General features: G+C 39.9%; 1 protein-coding gene across 6 annotated transcripts in view; it reads left to right on the forward strand.

Annotated features, from left to right (window-relative positions):
* The window catches only part of MTA3 (metastasis associated 1 family member 3), a 172647-nt gene that overhangs the window by 98382 nt on the left and 52506 nt on the right, over positions 1–21759 (forward strand). For all 6 annotated transcript variants that reach the window (XM_064572163.1, XM_045884488.3, XM_045884487.3 and 3 more), the window contains 2 exons: positions 1256–1355; positions 17988–18176. In XM_064572163.1, coding sequence (XP_064428233.1) covers positions 1256–1355; positions 17988–18176 — 289 coding nt within the window. The remainder of the gene's footprint in view (positions 1–1255; positions 1356–17987; positions 18177–21759) is intronic.

A 21759-nucleotide genomic window follows, 5' to 3' on the forward strand; every position in this document is an offset into this window, starting at 1 on the left:
TACTGCATAGCTGTGCAGTGTGTGCTTTTGTGCACCTGTGTTATATGTTAATTAGAACATTTGAAAAATTTCTCCCTCAGCTGACATGCCTAAAATACAGACAACAAGGGAAGGGGAATAAAACGAAACAAGCAGCAACAGCGAGTCTTATGTTTATTTCATGCTTTATCTGTGGGAAGGCCTTCTGAACATTAAGTGAAAAGAAGTGTTGTAATTGTGTTTTGTTTTGTTTTAATGGAAATCTGTTCTATCTTGAGCCCTCATAGGAAGAGGTTGCTACAATTGATGATACTTCATTTCAAGGAAAGAATGTTATTGGGATTTCACAATTTGGGCTAAAAAAAGTGGTCAGAGCTTGTTTTGCAGTAATTGTCAAACTCTGCAGCTTATTTACTTCTCATTTTTTTTGAGCACAGTTCAGCACCAAATTGTTTACTCCGTGGCATTTCATAATGGGTCTTTCCCTTCTTTATGGCACATAAATCTCTTCTTTTCCATTTCCTTATAATGACCCATATATAGTAAATTGGCTTGTCAATGGTTAAATCTTATAGGAAATCCTTTTTATTTGATATTTGATTCTCAAACATCCAATAACTGGTTTGACTTTTTTTTCTTCTCCCTTTCCTTTATTTTTCTCCATAGGATGTATCCACCTGACAGCCATGTTTGTTATTTACCTGTGTAAATTTACCTGTCTTCCTGTTTAAAGAAAAATATTGCCCAAGATGAGCCCTAGCCCTAAAGACCATGGGAAATAATCCTCTGCAGCCTGTTTAGAGGATTACCTCTTGGAGGCTGGTATACTTAGGGATGACAAATTTCTGAGATTGCTAGATGCAGGCAGAGGTTGATTTCATCAGTGTGCCGTCCCCTGTCTCTGAAGTGGCCAAGGCAAATTGCCTCGTGCGGTCCACTCGAGATCATCCCTGAATGACCGCACCAAGAGCAAGAAGGAAACGAGTCCGCTGCCCCAGAAGGGAGGTGTAGTGGAGACAAATATAGAGCTCTTCTTGGCCAACACTGTTCTTTGCACAGGAGGAAACTGTGCTGTCTCCCAGCATGCATTGGAGACAAGGCTGAGACTCACACTCAGACCTCAGCTTCTGGCCCCTGGATCCTCACCGCCAACGTTTCTTTTACAGTTTGCATGCACTACCCAAATGCGTGTTTTCTGTGTTGTTGTTTTTTTTTTTAAACATAAAAAAAATAACAGAGCCTTAATTTTTCCTCTTTGTTTTTGTGGATTATTCAGTGCTGTGGGGACATTCGCTCGAGCCCTTGATTGCAGCAGTTCGGTGAGGCAGCCGAGTCTGCATATGAGCGCAGCTGCAGCGTCTCGGGATATCACCCTGGTAAGATGCTTTTTGAAAGTTAGGGGTTATTATTTCCTCTGCTACTTCAATTTTAAAGTCAGTATTGCATGTTGTAGATGGGAGAGCTTTCTGGTGAAAGAGCTTTCTGGCTCTTAGCCCTGCTAACTGCTAGGTTGATTTGGCTCGCCTGATTGGTTAACTGGGGTTAGGGGGTCCCATTCCTAAGTCCCTTCTTGTGTTTGTGAGCTGAGACAAATAAGAATGACTGTTGATGGAGTAGCTATGAGATGGTAGAAGAATATTCGGGGGAAAACAGTTTAACATTCTGACCCATCTCTTTTCACTTGTATGCTGCTTTTCTTGTAGTCTCTCTATGGACTTAAATCGTTGTACATCGTATATAATGCTTTACAGGTTTTTTTTTTTACCTGAACGTGACCACCTCTTGTTGCTATAGGAGTTATTCAGTTATCATGTCATTATTCATTATCAATATTTAAGTTTTCGTGCCTGTTCATTAGAAAGAGGTTCTGTTTTTGTGCATTTTTCATTACATTATGGTTGCTTCTAAGACTGTTTCCTTTTTTCCTTTCATGATCAAGTGAAACTTCTCCTGTTCAGTTAATAGCACAATGCCTGCTGTGGCCAGGCATTGAGCGTGGCTCTTGGCTTCTTTCTCTGCACCCTCCAGCAAAGTGGACCTGCAGGTTTTTGCCAATTGAAGTTACTCTGTATTTGAGACAATAACAGATGAGAAAACTGAGGTTTGGCGAGGTTAAATTATTTGACCAATATCCATTACTGTAATAAAGGTTTCCATTTTTTTTTTTTTTTCACAATACCATGGCTCTTTACAACTAGCTTATTAATGTAGGTCTTCTTGCCTCTGCAGTTCCCTGAGACCATTTATTAATGCTGGTTACACCATCACTCATGACACTACATTATCCATCCTGCCTCTTCTGAATACTAGTTTCTGGTGACTCTCTTTAAAGTCATCACTGTGCTCTGTTGATGATGACCACAAATGCAAGTCTTGCCCAGGATATGCAGAAACATGTGAGCAATAATTTGTTTTCTGGTTCTGTTAAATTTATCATTCAGAATTTTATAGTATAAACTTAAATACATCTTCCAATCCTGTCTTCCTTTCAATTCTTCAGGCCATAATCACTACCAAATAAAATGCACCAAGAGTCCTAAAAATGTCTCCCCTCAAAATATATCCAAAACCTGACCACTCCTCTCTGTCTCAAGTTCTTCAGTGTTAACCCAAACCGTCTCACTTAGGGTACTGATATTCAGTACCCCATAACAGGTTTTCCCAAGTCTACTCCTACAAGTTTCAATTTTGTTTTCTGATGGAATGGAATACAGTGATAGGTTTTACTACTTTCTGGTTCTATTCCAATTTGAAATGCTACAATAATATAAAAACAACAGTAATATAAAAACTCATACTGGAATGCACATCAAATTCATTTCTTACAAGGCTTTCTTATACTATAGATGATGGTGAAAGCATGAATACTCTGTAGCCATTATGGAGCTCCTTTCTTTATGCTTTCTCAGAGACTAGACTGTTGTTTATAGAAGCACGTTTTGTTCTCTCCACTGGTACATTAATATTTTATGTAAAAGTTTAGGGGTTTCGAATTAGGTTTATATTTTGTTTTTTAGAACTTGTAGAGTACTTTACTAAAGGAGAGAGAGTACAAGTGTCACGTTGGTAAAAACCTTCAAAATCCTGTCACTAGATATTTCTGTGAACCAGAACTATATGGAATCTAATCACCACTTGTATTTTTTTTTCCTGTTCAAGGAGATTTTTTCCCCAATTCTAAAATCAATGTATGCTTTTTTGAAAAATTGACAAAGTTAAGTACAGCAGCAGCCAAAAAGAAAAGTCTTATTCTCATTACCCAGAGTAGAATATTCTTACCATTTTGTAATATTTCCTTTCAGCATTATAAACAGTAATACCAGCAAATTACGGAATAGTACAGAGGATAACATAATAAAACTCCACATAATGCCACCTAAAACAAATGTTAGTATTTTAGTTCTTTGGATTAAAGAAAATTTCAACCATTATACTGTTGTCTCTAATGTTCTCTCCCCAGTTCTGTGCCGCACCCTCCCTCCATACCTCTGACGCCCATCACCCCTGCCTCCTGTCAAGAGGTCTGCTATGTATCTAGTGTGTGTTTTCCTAGTTTCACTATGTATTTGTGTGTCTGAAAACAACATAAAGATTGTTTTGTGTGTGTTTCGGTTTACTCTATGACATTTTGCTATTTGCCTGTTAACTGACATCTAGCTATGTTAATAAACATACCCAGTTCACTCATTTTAACCACTGGGTAGTATTTGTAGTACTCCTTCCTGGAATACTGCACTACATTATTTATGTATTCTCTTAACGATGAACATCTGGAGTGCTTTAAAAACATTTTTCATTTGCTACTACCCATAATGCTGCATTGAAAATTCTAACATATCCTTTGTGAGCATGTATGCGAGCTTTCTGCCATAACAAGAATTGGAATAGTTATTCATAGTGATTCATAGGGCTGTGCTCACTTTGAATTTGACCAAATGCAACCAAGTTATTCTGCATACCAAGGTAGAAATTTCTAATCCCACAAGCAATCAGTGAATATTTTCCTTTCCTCATCCATTTTCTTATTTTGTCTTCAACCTTGTGTATTTTCAGACTAAAATTTTTACTAACCTGATGCTTATCTCATTTTAATGTGTTTCTTACTTAATGAGGTTAAGCAGGTTTTCATATATTTATTGGCTCTTCAGGGTTTTTCTTCTTTGTATTTTAGATTCATATCCTTTGTCCATTCTTCACTTGTATTATTTTTTTCTAATAGTTTTAAAATGTTATTCATACTCAAGACTATAAATATACCTGGAGTTTATTTTTTAACACTGGAATGAGGTGTAGGAGTGTCATTGTGTTTTTTTCCCATATGGAAAATAAACATTCCAACACCTTTTATTGAATTGGTTGTTTCCGTATGATTTTGTATTGCTTCCTCTCTCTTATTTCAAGGCTTTAGATATGGTCAGGTCTGCTTCCGGATAGGTAACCTATTCTCTTCTGTTTTGTTGATCTGTCTGTCCCTGCGCAAGCACCACATTATAAAAAAGCTGCTAAGTCCCGCATGAACTTTCTTGTTAACACATAGTGGAAGTCATTTAAATGGGAGCATTGTACTTTGCCTCCTCCCACCATGTTTTCCCTAACAATATAAAATGAACACTTTTTCATATCATTGTAAGAATCGGAAAGTTGTTTTTTTTTTTTTTTAATAATGTTGCATGACCATGCTTGTATAGATAAACTTGTTACTTACATAGCCAGTCTCTTGTTTAACACTGTTCTTCTGAGAAGGCTTCCCAGATCATGGCTGCAGATGCTCACCCTGTCGCCCTGTCACCCTGTCGTAATGCTGCAGATTCCCTCCACCCCGTCGGAGGAGTAAGGGGGGAAAGCCTGTTCTTGAGAAGCTACAGAGCCCTGGGACCTTAGGGACTGTTGCTGATTTGCCTGGAGATAGGTGTGACCAGGTGAAGAGCAGGTGTGTGGGCTTTTAGTCCCCGCTTCAACAACTCTCTGCTGCCCACTCGTGGTGCCTGGTGGGACAGCGGGCGAATTTTTTTTTTTTTTTGAGGGCAGTTTTTTAGATTCAGTATTTGTTTTCTGTCCGTGAAGGCTGTTTGTAAAAGAAGCATTTTAAAGAGAACACAACCGATGTACGTTAATTAGTCTACACATCATTTTGTGTGTATCTTTTGCAGTCCTGGCCTGTGTACTCCTAGGCAGGGGCTTTCACATGCTCCAGTGTTGGCATTTCTTCTGTTTTGTTTCCTTTCGTATTTAGCAGTTGGGAAGCCACTTTTGTATTACATCTATTATCTTAAATTATTTATTACTCTGTTACTTTTTAAAACGGAAATGTACTCAGAGGCCCAGGAAATTGTGTTTTGTCATGTTTGTACAGCTAGTTTCAGAGACAGGATTTGATCTGTTCTTGACTCTGACTGAGGAATTCTGTCTCCCGGATTACCTCTTCTCTCTCACTCTCGTTAAAATGGTTTGGGCTTAAAAATCTGTACTGTTGTCTGACTTGGATTAGGCAACACCGAAGATCTGCTCTTTTGTCTGCAACATTGAAATGCTTTGGTTTCCTGCTCTAACTACTCTAGGTTCAGCTTTACCTGGACTTTTTCTATATGTTGTTCTTGGGTTGAGATTATTATTATTATTATTTTAAGATTTTATTTATTTGAGAGAGAGAGAGACAGTGATGAGATAGTGAGAGAGAATGCACAGGTGGGGAGGAGAGGGAGAAGCAAGCTCCCCACTGAGCAGGGAGCCCATTGTGGGGCTCGATCCCAGGACCCTGAGATCATGATCCCAGCCGAAGGCAGACGCTTAATTGACTGAGCCACCCAGGTGCCCCTTGGGTTCAGATTATTTTCAGTGCCATAAAATTGACATCTTTCAGAAGTCACAAAAGCAGGAAGAAATAGATGCCCTTTGTTATTTCAGATGCCATGACCTGCACCTTTAATCCTGTTTGGCCAGTGGTATCATACCTTCTACTTTGATGTTAACATATAAGATCCTGGGGCATTACTATAGAAGTGAGAGGGAGTGGCTAAATATTGATTAATTGTATGTTGATAACATGAATTTCACAAATTGTTTTCCCAAAAGGTCATATGAAAAGCTGCTAAGTTGTTTTGTGCCATTAAATGAACATTAGATTCATCATTCAGTTGAATTTGGAGAGTCAAGTTCTTATTTTTTCTGTCAGTGTTTTCAGTTCTGTATAGATCAGGTTAGTACCTATCTCTGTCAGGTGACCAGACTGTATCTAAAGACCTCCCACTGCAGGGAGGGCAGAGTTCTAGAACTGCAGGACCTCAGGGGGCCTGTTCTAGGTGATTTTCTTTGTGGTTTTTCCTGTAAGGACTGCATCTGGCTTTCAGCATTCCTAATCCGAAGCATCTGTTTGTCCTAAACTCTATGCTACTTGTCGAATCACCAGTAATGTTTTGGGAGCAGGTGATTAACCTAGGTCCGACGTCCTTGTTTTGAGATCTGTTAAAATCATAGCTAGACTGAATTTCAAACACTGCTTTAAGATACATGATAAGATTTATAATTGTTAAAAAATTGAAGTTGTCGTGGAGGCTTTATAGATTTCACCCTCATTTCATTAAAATCTAAAGTGTACTTTGTACAATATGCAAAGAAATGAAATCAGTTTACAACCTACATTGACCTCTCTTCTCCCCTTTGTGGAAACAGAATTCCTTAGAACAAAGTAAACCCAGAGGTGGTCAGTAAGTGGTAGTTGGTGGAAGGCCTAGCCTGATACTTCCTGTTTGTTGTCTGCACCCTGTGGGTGGAGGGGCAGAATGCCATGTGCATTGGTAGGGAGCCTCAGTCTCGAAGAACAGGGAATTATATAGGTACTAGATTTCTCTTTTCCTTGGACCCTAAGGACTAAAGCAAGTTGGAGGACAGGATCTTAGAAAAAGAGTTTTTTGAGTTGTTCAGGGCCTTAGAAATCTTCAAGGATAGATTATATTAGAGATAATAGTGAAGTAACTTGTATAAAGATTCATATTTAATTAGTGACAGAATGAGTACTAGAGACAGGTTTTGTGGTGCTGAGTCTGGTAATGAGAAAGGTCAGACTGTGTTGATTTTATAGGGAGGAGACTGCATCCTGGAACATCTCTAATTCTCCTATCTGATCTTTTTAAAATGCAGTTCTGATTCTGCTCTCTCCTATCTTACATCCTTTTAGTGGCTTTTAATTGCTTTCAGGGTAAAAACCCAGATCCTTAAAACAGTCAAAAAAAAACCTGTTTTGCCTGGTCCCTCTCTCCAGTCTCTTGCCCTGACACTTTCCTCTGTGTCCTCTGGGACTAGCCAGGCTGTAGCATTCCTTTGGTCCGTGGTCTGCCTCCTGCCACAGGACCACTGCAATTTCACTTCCCGTTGCCTGGATGCTCTCACAGCCCCACCTTAACTCTTCATCTATCTTCCTGTCTTGCCTAATCTGTCCATCTAAGGCCGGTTACTTTGTGATGTGCTCATGTAGAGAACCAACTACAGTCCTCCATGTTAGTTGTTTGTAATTAAACCCTTGTTTTTGTGATTATCTCATTAATGTGTGTCTATCGCTCTCTTCTTCCCATTCCTTACATACCAGCTTGTAGCATTCATTAGTATAGTGACTGTATCCTCATTATCCTCACTGTTGAATTCCCAGCACCAAGAATAGTTCTTGGTATATATCCTAGTGTTCAGTAACTATCTGAGAATGAATAAATTAGTTTTTATCTCTGGGACATAAGACAATAGGTTTTATTAAAATAGGTCATTGGAGTATGTTATTTCTATTAAAATGTTACTTAGTATTTTAATGAATCTTTTACTGAATGCATCTCATCACTAAGAGTGATTATATATTTGAATTCTAGCTTCATTGTGTCACCGGAGCTGAACATACACAGTCTAAAGACCAGGAATTATAGAAAGTTTTAGGCATTGGATATACTGGTTTAAAACCTGTGGTCAAGTAGGCAGGACATAAAATTTGCCATTTTAACCATGGTGTTTTTTGTTTTTTGTTTTTAAGATTTTTATTTATTTATTGAGAGAGATAGTGATAGAGAGAGAGCATGAGAGGGGGAGAGTCAGAGGGAGAGGCAGACTCCCAGCTGAGCAGGGAGCCCGATGCGGGACTCGATCCCGGGACTCCAGGATCATGACCTGAGCCGAAGGCAGTCGCTTAAACAACTGAGCCACCCGGGCGCCCCGTTTTTAACCATGTTTAAATGTACTGTTCTCTGGCCTTAAAGCAGTCACATTGTCGCACGGTCATCACTGGCATCCATCTCCAGAATGTTTTCATCTTCCCCAACCGAAATTCTGTACTCATTAAAGAATAGCTCCCTATTCCCCAGCCCTTGGCAACCACCATTCTACTTTCTGTTGCTGTGATTTTGAGTATTCTAGGTACTTCATTAAGGTGGAACTGTACGGGGCACCTGGGTGGCTCAGTTGGTTAAGTGGCTGCCTTCAGCTCAGGTCATGATCCCAGAGTCCTGGGATCGAGCCCCACGTCAGCTCCCTGCTCAGTGGAGAGCCTGCTTCTCCCTCTCCCTCTGCCTGCCTCTCTGCCTACTTGTGCTCTCTCTCTCTGTCAAATAAATAAATAAAATTAAAAAAAAAAAAAAAGTGGAACTGTACAGTATTTGCCCTTAGGTAACTTGCTTATTTCACTTAGCATAATGTCTTCAGGTTCTTCCGAATTGTAATGTCTGTCATCATTTCCTTCCCTTTTTTTTTTTTTTTTAAAGATTTATTTATTTGACAGAGGCACAGCGAGAGAGGGAACACAAGCAGGGGGAGTGGGAGAGGGAGAAGCAGGCTTCCCGCCGAGCAGGGAGCCCGATGCGGGGCTCGATCCCAGGACTCTGGGATCATGACCTGAGCCGAAGGCAGACGCGTAACGACTGAGCCACCCAGGCGCCCCATTTCCTTCCAAGACTGCAAAATATTTTATCATATTCATTCATCTGTCAGTAGAAACTTGGGTTGCTTCTACCTTTTGGCTATTGTGAATAATACTGCTATGAACATGGGGGTACAAATAGATACACTTTTATGATTCTATGGGCTTTTCCCCTGGATCTATAGCTTATGATCCGTTTAGCCTTATGCAAGTTACTTAACCTACCCATGCCTCTGCAATGGGAATAATAGTAATGTAAAACCTACCTGTCCTGCTTTAGGGGGCTATCTATTGACAAGAAGAGGGTATACAGACACACCTCTATAAATTGCAGACGTATGTGTCCGAGCATAGAGAACTTGATGGATCTGCAGTGGCTCCCCAGAGCATGCCTCGGAGCAGTTTCTCCTGGGCCCCTGGATTCTCTGAGGGGCATAGAATTCTGAAATTGGCTGCCCAGATTGGGTGAAGGATAAGTGATTTATTGCTGTGGTACAAGTCTTTCTGAGCTTCCATCAACATTGCAGAAGAAATTACATTGAACAGTTTATGCACCTTTGTTTAAGGTAATATTCACAAATACTGGGCTCTTCTGGCTCTTGAGGCTGTGTCCTCCTGGGAGAGAGTATATGATGTTTCGGTGTCCTGAACAAGATCTCTGGCACCCTCTTTCTAGCCTCTGGAAAAGTCTATCTCTGAGTTGCCATATGGCATCAATTTGGGAATTAAATGAGGTAATACTTGTAAATCATTTAGAACAGTGTCTGGCACAGTGAGGGCTCAGTAATACTAGTTGTTTGTTGAGATGATGATAACAATGATACATTCCCACCCCCCCACCCCCAGTTTTGTTGAGTCTCATTTACTTTCTTCTGATTATGGCATTATTGATTGTCTAAAAGGGCTTTTGTCATATATTTACTGTCATTGTAGTAGTATCAAGTTTGAATATGGTCATTAGGTTATGATTGATCATACATTTTAATATAATTTTTTTTCTTTTTTCTCGAGAGAGAACGCGCGCGCGTGTGTGTGTGTGTGTGCACGAGGGCGGGGGTGGAAGGGGCAGAAGGAGAGGTATAAGCAGATTCCTCGCTGAGCAGGAAGCCCAATGCGGGGCTCAGTCCCAGGACCCTAGGATCATGACCTGAGCCGAAGGCAGCCACAAAACCGACCGAGCCACCCAGGCGCCCCATTTTAATGTAATTGTTACAAGGAAATTAGACGATTTTAAAGATCTTTCCCCTAAAACAAGCTATAATTTTTTACAGTAAAAATTTTTCCATCAAGAAAAACATGGAAAAAGTGATTAACTTACTTTTCTGAAAAGAGAACGTTGACTTTAACCAATAGTAATTTTATTCTTCAGATATTAACTCTAAAAAAATGCTAGCCATTAATCATGTACTTTGTTTTCTTCATTTTTGAGTCCTGTTGTGAAGTCACATATTCACTTAGGGCCTTTGAGGGTACTGGGAATTTGGGGATGGTTTGCAAATCACAGTCATTACAACATTTAAAGGAACTGGACTCAGCAGAATATATAAATCTTTATTTTAATTTTTAAAAGTTATTTATTTTAGAGAGAGAGAGCATGGGGGAGGGTTAGAGCTAGAGGGGGAGAGAGTCCCAAGCGGACTCCATCTCACGACGCTGAGATCACAACCTAAACTGAAACCAGGAGTCAGTTGCTTAACTAACTGAGCCACCCAGGTGCCCCTAGAATATATAAATCTTAGATTAACATTTTAGGTATTAGTTTACATCAGAAATGTAGTCTTCAAATGAATATAAAATTCGTATAATTTTTTTTTAGACTCAGTTTCCTAAAACTTAAGAGTACTGTCCATGTTTCTAAGGCTGTAAATTAGAATTAAAACTAATAAGACTACCACTGCAGTAAAAAATATGAAATATGAAATTATTCTTCCTTTTAAATATATCATTAAGGCAGGAAATGAACTTTATTATAGTACTGTTATCTAATCTAGAGGCTTTAGTGAGATTTTCTGGTTGTTCCAGTTATGGTCTTTATAACAAAAGAAAAAAATTTTCCTGGTCCAAAATCTACTTGAGAATCATTTATTGCTTTTAGTTGTCACATCGCTTTAATTTCCTTCAGTCCTGAACAGTTCCTCATTCTTTGTCTTTTAGGACCATGGCATTTTGAAAGTACAGGCCATTTATTTTGCAGAATGTCCCTTAGTTTGGGTTGTGGTTATAATTAGATATAATTAGAATAAGTTTTTATTCTACTTAAGTCCATTTTGATCAGTTAAGTCAGGAGATTTTTAATTTTACCCTAAATTTTCAAATTTATCATGTAATTTTTCATAGTATTCTTTAATTAGGATAATTTGGTAAGTCTCCAGTTATAACTAGTTTTTCATCCTGTTGTTTATATGTGTCATTTCCCATTTTTTTCCTTGATAGTTGTACCAGATTTTTCTTTTTTATTGTCTAAAAGAATGAGATTTTAGTTTAGTTGATTTTTTTTTTGTATGTTTTCTATTTAGGTTTTTTTTTTTCCTGTTTATTATTTTCTTCCTTCTACTTTTCTTTGGGTTTACTCTGATATTCCTATTCCAGCTTTTTAAGACTGACTTTAGCCCATCAACTTTGTCTACTTTTTCATCATCAGTATTTAAGAATGTAAATGTACCTCTATATCCCCTGTACTTTGATATGTAGTATTTTTATTATCATCTGGTTCTAAGTATTTCTTAAGTTTACTTTATAATTTTGCATTTAATTGTGAGTTAATTTCCGAGGAAATGAGGTTCATAAATTTAATTGCCTTGGGGGTTGTGGTTGGAGAACACATATGATACCAATTCTTTTAATATGTTGTGATTTCTTTTAGGGCCTGGAACATAATCCTCTGTAGGATTTTGCTCCCCAGGTCTTACCCAATTTTACCTCAGCCTAGTAAAAAGGAAGCTTTCTGTTTTTGTCCATTCTGCCATGTAGCAGTCTAGAAAATGCCTTCAAGGTAAAAGCTCAAGTCAGTGTGGGAGCTTACCTGTCATACTTCTTCCTGAATTATTTTAGCCTCCCCTTGCCTGCATTGGTTGTTCTTCAGTGTCCTCACACAGTTGTTAGATATCTGTCTGGTTTGTGTCTAAAATCACAGCCGGGGAGGGGAGCGGGAGAATTCCTAGTTCTGCTCATGCAAATGACACTTAGGGCCATGGGGTTGCTGTGGCCTGCCACCCTGTAGCTTTCTTGGGATAATATCAAAAGGTACGACTGCACATAAGGACATGACTCAGGGTGTCTTGTAGATTGATTGGAGTGAATGACAACTAAGTCTTAACACCTTTGATGATGAATGAGGGATTTTGATTTGAGTACTACGCACTGAAGCAAAAATTGAGAATGGATGGCATACTTCTCTTTTATATATAAAATGTTTTGCCTTGATCATAGTTTACAGTTTACTCATAAGAGTTTATATTCACCTTCTGCTAGGAAAAACCATATGCTCATTAATTTTTAAATAGGTTTAGTGTTCTGAATGCTATAATTTGTGCTGGAGGTATACATGTAAAGTTTTTGTAAAATGCTAACTGAGCAAATCAATAGTTAGGATTGAATATATATGTGTATCAGTTACCTATTGCCAAAATAATGCTGCATGTTACAGGCTGGGTTTCTGAGAAACAGACTCGAAGATGGAGATTTGTATGTAGGAAATTTATTAGGAGTCAACACCTGTGGAAGAGAAGGGAAGGAGGCAAGATTGAACAGAGGAATAAGGTGGGCTATGGTACAGTATGAATGAAGGCCTCAGCCAACTCCCTGGGACACTTGCAAGGGTTGTCCCAAATCAGGGTAACAGGTGGGACCTTTATATTCCTATATCATTGGGTGAAGGCTTCCACAGGAAGAGGGCATGACCGTGAGTGATGAATCTTTCTTAAATTGAGATCATTCCAAGGGGGACAGCTGAGGGCTGTCTGCTCACCGCACATCTAGCACGGAGTGAATAAGTTCTTTATTCTCAAAAGGGAAAACACAGGATTTATTACACTGCCCAGTATTTCAGTGGCTTATAAAAACAAGCATTAATTCTTATATACTCCTGTGCAGATTGTCTAGGATTCTGCTGAACTAGACTGGGCCACTTTAGGTGCCCAGCTGCAGGATGAGTCGAGATCTGCTCCATGTAGATCTCATCCTCTGGTGAAAAAAGCCAGTAGCTCAAGAGGGCAAGTCCAGGCATGGAAACACATGCCAAGGCTCTATTATGTCACATATCCTGAGCATCTTACTTGCCAGTCAAGTCACATGGCCAGACACAGTATCCGTAGAGTAGAAGTATACTCTCCTATGGAGGTCCAGGGGAGGGAGTGAATATTTGCTGAATAATAATCTAGTCTACCATAGTGTGAGTCTACCTAATGAACAAAAGATGAGAATTTCACTGCCAAGATTTCATTGTCAGTCTTTCTCCTAAAATACTTGTTTGTCATCTCCATCTGTTATGAATGAGATGAAATGTGACAACACCTTCACCACTATTTGGCAGAGAGAACAGCTTGTGCTGAGTTCTTAGGATTTGTTAAATTTAGATTTGAATGGATCTTGTCGTGTGTATCTGTATCTCTATTGAAAACATGGTGTCTTTGCAAAGTATTTATCTAAGAGGGAAGACTTCCAGTTTTTTTACATTTAGTCTTTAAATTCTTTGTCTTTAAATTGAGGTATACATAAAGTGTATTAAGTATACTTAGGTGCATAGCTTATAAACTTTTATATACATATACATTCATGTAATCACCACCCAGATCTAGATAAAGAACACTACCAGAATCCCAAAAGGTTCCCTCATGCCTCTCTTCAGTCAGTGATCACCCCCTTACCCCCTGCTTCTGAGGTAATCATTATTTTGACTTCTCTTACCAATGAGTGTTACTTTTCTCAAAATTCATCTAAATGGAATCAGCCAGGGGCTCCTGGGTGGCTCATTCAGTTAAGCGACCCGACTCTTGATTTCTGCTCAGGTCGTGATCTCAGGGTCCGGGAATCAAGTCCCGTGTAGGGCTCCATGTTCAGTGAGGAGTCAACATGAGATTCTCTCCCTCTGCCTCTGCCCCTCCTCCTGCTCACACGCATGTATTCACTCTCTCTAGAATAAATAAATCTTAAAAAAAAAAAAAATGGAATCAGCCAGTGTGTTCTTTTACATGTGTAGCTCTTGGGAGTTTTATTATCTTACTGATAAACCACATGTCATATGTAAAACTCCCGTGTCTTAGCCTAATTTTGAGAGTCTTCACTTGATGTCTCAGTCTGTGTTTTACTTACAGCTCTTTAGGGTAAGATCAAACTGTATAAAAGTCCATTCAGAAGGATCCACCTATGTGTGTCAGAAAGATGGAATTAATATGGACTCCTAGCACATACTGTGATCCTCTGGTTGCCTTTGTGAAGTTGGTCATCACTGTCAATAAAATTATTCCCTAGGAATTCCACAGTGCATACGTCTGATGGGATGTTTATTTTCTACACATACTGATCACGACGACACTCTCCTCTGAGCTATGTTTCAAAAGTGGGCTTTGGGGGTTTCATAGCCTCCAGTCAGCTGTAAGTTGGACCCATTCTTTCCGTTTGATTTGTGACAGAGCAGGACTTAGCCTTCTGAATGCAAATGCTCATTACTTCAGTGTTCAGTAACACTCTGTAAAGAAAGAAACCTTTAAGGGCGCCTGGGTGGCTCGGTTGGTTGAGCAACTGCCTTCGGCTCAGGTCATGATCCTGGAGTCCTAGGATCGAGTCCCGCATCGGGCTCCCTGCTCAGTGGGGAGTCTGCTTCTCCCTCTGACCCTCCCCCCTCATGTGCTCGCTCGCTCTCTCTCTCAAATAAATAAATAAAATCTTTAAAAAAAAAAAAAAAAAGAAAGAAACCTTTAAAACAATCCAATCAACAATCTTATCACTTCACATTTTGGTCATAATCACTTATAAAGGGTATGATATTACTTTGGTTCTTTGAAACCTTATTAGATAATAGCCTATCGTTTTTAAAAGTGCCTGTAAGTAAAGCCTTTTCATTCATCTCACATGAACAAAAGACTGAAAATCCTTTCATGCTTTGAGTGGCTGGAATAATATCAGCTGAGAAAAACTCATTTAATTTTGTGACTTGGTTTCAGAGCACCTGTTAATTATAAAAATTACTTCTCCCTCCTGAGGAATCTCAGCAGCACAGTTAATTTGTGTAATTATTGATTTGGAATACCATTGAATCTTTTTCAGTTTTATTACCCATCGTAAATGTAGTTTCAAAAAGAATTGTTTATAGTTAATATATTATTAATTGAAGGGATCCCTAAATGCTGTTGGACTTTATTTTCACTTTCATAGATCAGTTATCTAGAAACAGTAATTTCAGGGACGATGTAAACGTGTTTAGCATTGTACAGTAAGTACAGTTAAACGAATCTGTCAAGTGAGAATGTTAGCTAGAAAAGTGGAGTTCAGTTGATTCTGAAGTTTGCAGAGCACAGGCAAAGAACAAAGATCAATTCTAACATTTTTGTAACCCTTGCTGCAGAAGGGTGGTAAGAAATTCTCTTGAAAATTGAAGTTATTATTCCATGATTGTGACACATACAGCAAAAGACTATACACGGTCAGTGGTCTTAGCTGTGATTGTAACTAGGGAATAGGTAATGAAATTCCTACTTGCTTTTGTTTTGTGGAATCCAGCGATTTATTTAAGAGAGATGTTAATCCTTGTTAAAGCAGTTAGTTACTATACCTTAAACATGTCTGTATGTCCTAAATCCCATCTTTAGCTCTGTCAGCAAATTCCTATTCTAGACCCTTTTCAGTGTCTTAATGTATCACAGTGTAAATGTGTCTTTTTAAAAAAAAGATTTTATTTATTTATTTGAGAGAGAGAGAGCCAGCATGAGTCTGGGGGAAGGACAGAGGGAGATGCAGAGGGAGAAAAGGACTCCCCACTGAGCAGGGAACCTGACGTTCGGCTCCATCCCAGGACCCTGGGATCATCACCTGAGCCGAAGGCAGACCTCCAACCGACTGAGCCACACAGGAGCCCTAAATATGTCTTTTTAATGCATACTGTACAATAACTCTTTCTTCTTAGTAGATGTTAGTTGATATTTGAGCTATTTTTATATTCTTGTATGAATAGGGAACTCGCAAGCTAAATTGTGAAAGCCGTGTTGTAGTGTAGATGTGACGCTCTCCCCATTTTGTGAAAATTTCATAAGATACTTTGTGTACAAGGTGCAGTCTTGGCTTTCATGCGTTAGAAAGTTTAAATAGAACTAGTTCTCACTTGGAAAGAATTTGGTCACCTTGCCAAACAAACCTGGGCCACACCTGTATGCTTATGCAGATACAGCAGAGCCAGTCATCCCGTTTTGCAGTTTTCCTGCTGCGCATACAAATGTGCATACATGTTATGAATGAATCTCTTTCTCTCTGGTAGAAAAACCATCTCAAGTTTTTCAAAGCTTAAAGTTTTGGAACCTAGGGGCGCCTGGGTGGCTCAGTTGGTTAAGTGACTGCCTTCGGCTCAGGTCATGATCCTGGAGTCCAGGGATCAAGTCCCGCATCGGGCTCCCTGCTCGGTGGGGAGTCTGCTTCTCCCTCTGACCCTCCCCCCCTCATGTGCTCTCTCTCTCTCATTCTCTCTCTCAAATAAATAAAATCTTTAAAAAAAAAAAAAAAGTTTTGGAACCTGAGTTTATTCACTGCTTCTAGGAAGCAGTGGGAAGAAGAATGTTTTTTAAGTAAGCTAGACTCAAGGTACTTTTGCAGAAAGCCAGATATATTATCCTCATCTGCCTTTCTTCCTTTCAAATTACTCTTCCTGTCACTGTCTCTTGAAATATATAGGAAACCCATGCCAGCCTAGCTGATTCAAGCAAGGCTGGTCATCTCTTCTTGGTCTTACAAAATCCTAACCAAGTTACTGTTTTTACATGGATATGTACTTTTGTTTTGCTTAAGATGGATGTGTAGTTTTCTTTTGTGTCACCTTCGTTCTCAGTTCTGTTTTCTGTGTCTCTCGTTCTTAGGACATCATTCTCTTAATCCAGCCTGAGAATATTTTTTCTCTGTCTGGTACATAATCTGTTTTTTCCTTGTCAAAGAAGTCTGTGTCAACCCTGTACAATAGCTGAAGTGATTTTGGCACTTTTAACCAAGAGGATGGTGAAACTTACTGGCTTCCCAGTGTAACACCGAGAGGCCCTGGCTCTTCACAGTTAGGTTACTATAACGAATGCATTTTAAAAAATACACATCTTATAAGGTACGAATCAGCATTTTTTATTTGACAGCAATAAATGATACTTTATTTTTATTTTATTTTTTTTAAAAGATTTTATTCATTTATTTGACAGAGAGGGAGAGAGCACAAGCAGGGGGAGCAGCAGACAGAGGGAGAAGCAGACTCCCCGCTGAGCAGGGAGCCCAATGCGGGGCTCGATCCCAAGACCCTGGGATCATTACCTGAACTGAAGGCAGAACCAGCTGAGCCACCCAGGTGTCCCAAAGCAATAAATGATATTTTAAATAAGTAATCTGATGTTTAAATTTTTCTTAATTTTGTTACTTAAAAAATAAACACCTAAGGGGGCGCCTGGGTGGCTCAGTCATTCAGCGGGTGCCTTGGGCTCAGGTCATGATCCCAGGATCCTGGGATCGAGCTCCCTGCCCAGCAGGGAGTCTGCTTCTCCCTCCCCCACTCCTCCTGCTTGTGTTCCCTCTCTCGCTGTCAAATAAATAAATAAAATCTTTAATAAAAAATAAACACCTAAGTATATTAGTGTTAATTTTAAGTGCGTCATTTTATTTATTTATTTTTTTAAAGATTTTATTTGTGAGAGAGAGAGAGAGAACACAATCAGGGGGAGCAGCAGGCAGAGGGAGAAACAGGCTCCCTGCTGAGCAAGGAGCCCGATAGGGGACTCCATCCCAGGACTCTGGGATCATGACCTGGGCGGAAGGCAGATACTTAACCGACTGAGCCACCCAGGCGTCCCGCATCATTCACTTTAGTATGTCTGTTCTTAAATAACCTAGTAAGTTTGCATTTCTAGCTGATCTTTTTTCTCCATTTTGTTTTCTTTAGTTTCATGCTATGGATACGTTGTATCGGCACAGCTATGATTTGAGCAGCGCGATTAGTGTCTTAGTACCGCTTGGAGGACCTGTTTTATGCAGAGATGAAATGGAAGAGTGGTCAGCCTCCGAAGCTAGTTTATTTGAAGAGGCACTGGAAAAATACGGCAAAGACTTCAATGACATACGTCAAGACTTCGTAAGTAGAAAATTGCAAATAAAATGTTGGGATGGGAATATTTTTGTCTTTATTAAGAATCTGATAAACCGTTTAGCAAGCGCATGACTTAGGAATTTGTATCTGCTCCACATGGAATGAAGGCTCTTAGAGCCTAGAGGGAGAAATTGACATTTGTTTTGGGAAGTAATTATAAGACCCAAGGTCAGGAAGCTCTAAGTTCCAAGGTTAAAATATGGATAGCTTTTCTGACCTTTTGCACTAAATATTTCTGAGCTCTGCTTTTTAGGTTTGTTGCTCTCCCTTAGACCTTTTACATTTTTCTAGTTATTTTATTAATTGTTGAGCCTGAATTTGATGTGGACCTTTAATACGGAAACAACCTGTACCAAGCAGAGTAGGAAAGTACGCTTTATAGGTTTTCAATCCTTGACTCCTCTTAATGATATGTGGTATCTTACTTGGATTTTAAATACTAGATAATCTTATCTACTATTATGTGCTTCTTTTGTCTTTGTATTTATGGAATCGCTCTTTAATTAAGCTTATAATCTCTTTGAAATGGGGGAAATTTCTATTTGAGTAGTCCACAGATAGCTTTCTGTGGCAGTCATGCTTTCTAGATTATGCAATTTGTTGGTATATAATTGTTCATAGTAGTCTCTTGTGATCTTTTGTATTCTTGCAGTATGAGTTGTAATGTCTACTCTAGTTTTCATTCCTGATTTTATTTATTTCAGTCTTCTCACTTTTTTTCTTAGCCTAGTTAAAGTTTGTCAATTTTGTTTATCTTTCCAGAAGAGCAACTCTTAGTTTCATTGATCTTTTCTATTGTTTTTCTAGTTTATACTTCATTTATCTCTCCTCTGACCTTTGTTGCTTCCTTCCGTCTGCTAACTGGATACACTCTCTTTCATTGATTCTTCCTTTTTTTTCACTCTAACCAGATAATTTCTAATGACGTGTCTTTGAGTTCACAGATTCTTTTCTCATCTTGGTCATGTCTGTTATTGATGTTCTGTATTGCATTTTGCATTTAATTCATTGTATTCTTTAGCTTTAGAATTTTTGTTTTTATGATGTCTTTCTCTATTGAGCTTATTTTGTTTATTGTTTTCCTGATTTTGGAGTCTTATCTCCTGATTTCAGTTCTATCTGTATTTTCTTTTTTTAAAGATTTTATTTATTTATTTATTTGACAGAGAAAGAGAACACAAGTAGGCAGAGGGAGAGGGAGAAGCAGGCTCCCCACTGAGCAAGGAGCCCAATGCGGGGCTCCATCCCAGGACCACGGGAACATGACCTGAGCTGGAGGCAGATGCTTAACCGACTGAGCCATCCAGGCGCCCCTCTATCTGTATTTTCTTTTTTTTTTTTTTTAAAGATTTTATTTTATTTATTTATTTGAGACAGAGAGAATGAGAGAGACAGAGAGCACATGAGAGGGGGGAAGGTCAGAGGGAGGAGCAGACTCCCTGCAGAGCAGGGAGCCCGATGTGGGACTCGATCCCGGGACTCCAGGATCATGACCTGAGCCGAAGGCAGTCGCTTAACCAACTGAGCCACCCAGGCGCCCTATCTGTATTTTCTTGTAGCTCACTGAGCTTCCTTAAAACCTTTATTTTGAAATCATTATCAGGAAATCATAGATTTCTATTTCTTTGGGGTCAGTTACTGGAAAATCACTGTATTTCTTTGGTGATGTCATGTTTCCTTAATTTTTCATATTTCTTATAGCCTTGTGTTAATGTTTGTGCATTTGATTGAGTAGGCACCTCTACCAGACTTTACCAACTGGTTTTAGTGGGGAGAGACCTGTCACCTGCAGTAGGTACAAGGGTGTTGGAAGGGTGGGTATGATGGTTCCAGCTCTTGGGAAGGCCCATCAGCTTCATCAGCTGAGGTCAGTGTCAGTTAAATTGCAGGGGTCTTCAACAGCCAGCACTCCGGGTATCTGCAGCGGCAGTGAAGGCCTTGGGGTCTCTGGTGGCAAAGGCTGCTGGGGACCTCCTGATCTCTTTCTCTCCCATGGGATATATCATTGCCAGAGGGATCCCTGTTGGCATTGGACCTGGCTTTGGAGGACCCTTGCCGTGGCAGTGAGCATGAGGCATGAGCGTGCGTGGATCAGCTACAGAGGCAGGTGTGGAGCATGGAGGCTTGCAGAATGACAGCAGTCTGGGGTCTGGTGTGCCGGCCAGCAGTGTCAGTGCTGGAGATGTGAGCACATGGGGAGCAGCCGTGGAATCCAAGTCTGAAGTGTGGGTGCGTGTGGAGCAGCTGGGGTCCTGGGGTCCTGGGTGTGCACAGGGTTGGAGGTTGGGGCTGGCAGCCCTGTTCCTGGGGTGGGGACGCAGCAGTGTCTTCTGGGAGGGGTGCAGCAGTGTGCCCCTCTCTAGGAGGTCAGTATCAGCAATGGCTGCTGGTTACCTCGGTGGCAGAAGCTGTCCGTTTCCTCTACAGAGCAGGCTGTTGGAGTCCACGCCAACAAACGCTGCAGAGTCCTCTGCTGTGAACATGGCAGGGACTCTGAAGCTGTCCTGAGGGCTGTTGGGTTCCTCTGCACAGCAGGCTACTGGGGACCACAGTGGCACCCACTACGTGGTTTATACCGATAGCCTTTCCCCTTCTTTTTTCGTGCTTAGCCATTTCCAGATGTCTCAGCTAAGCCTGCCTCTGCAGTGATCCTTTCTATGTGCTTGTTCTTCGTTTTTTGCTCCACTGTGTTGCCATAGCTTCTTACTTGACTCTTATTACATCCATCCTCCCAGAGCTATTTTCATTTGTCCATAGCTGTCAGATACAAAGACAGGTATCTCCTACTCCTGTGTCTTGCTGACCACTTTCTCCTTGTTCATTTTATCTTGAGTTGTCTAGTTTATTGTCATAAAGTGGATCATAATCTCCTATTATCCTTTGAAGGTCTTTGGGATGGAGCTGTAGTGATGCCCCCTCTCACATTCCTGATACTGGTAATTTAGCTCTTCTTTCTCTTTTCCTCATCAGTCCAGCTAGGAATTTGTCAGTTGTATTATCTTTGCAAAGAACCAGTTTTTTTTGTTTGATTGATTTTTTGTTTGTTTGTTTCATCAATTTCTGCCTTTATTGTGTCATTTCCTTTCTTCAGCTTGCTTTAGGCTTAAGTACTTTGTCTTTTCCTAGTATCTTTTTAAGGTAGAAGCTTAAGGTTGAAACTTCCTTGTAATGTCATTTGTTGGTAGTATATGTTTGGCTGACGGTGATTTTAGCTTTTTCTCAAAATCATCTTACTGTCTTCTTTAACAAAAATGTTATTCTTGGGGCACCTGGGTGGCTCAGTCATTAAGCGTCTGCCTTTGGCTCAGGTCATGATCCCAGGGTCCTGGGATCCTGCCCCACATCGGGCTCCCTGCTCCGTGGGGAAGCCTGCTTCTCCCTCTCCCACTCCCCCTGCTTGTGTTCCCTCTCTCGCTGTGTCTCTCTCTGTCAAATAAATAAAGTCTCTAAAAAAAAAAAATGTAATTCTTTATGGAACTCATTTTTTTCTTTTTCAGTACTCTAAAGATGTCTCTCTGGCTTACATAGTTTCTGACGAGAAGTTCCTGTGTATGTAAATGTTTCTGTG

Source organism: Mirounga angustirostris, unplaced genomic scaffold (assembly GCF_029215605.1).
Source record: "Mirounga angustirostris isolate CCGP_5_RB_7025 unplaced genomic scaffold, mMirAng1.0.hap1 SCAF_10, whole genome shotgun sequence".
Taxonomy (NCBI): domain Eukaryota; kingdom Metazoa; phylum Chordata; class Mammalia; order Carnivora; family Phocidae; genus Mirounga; species Mirounga angustirostris.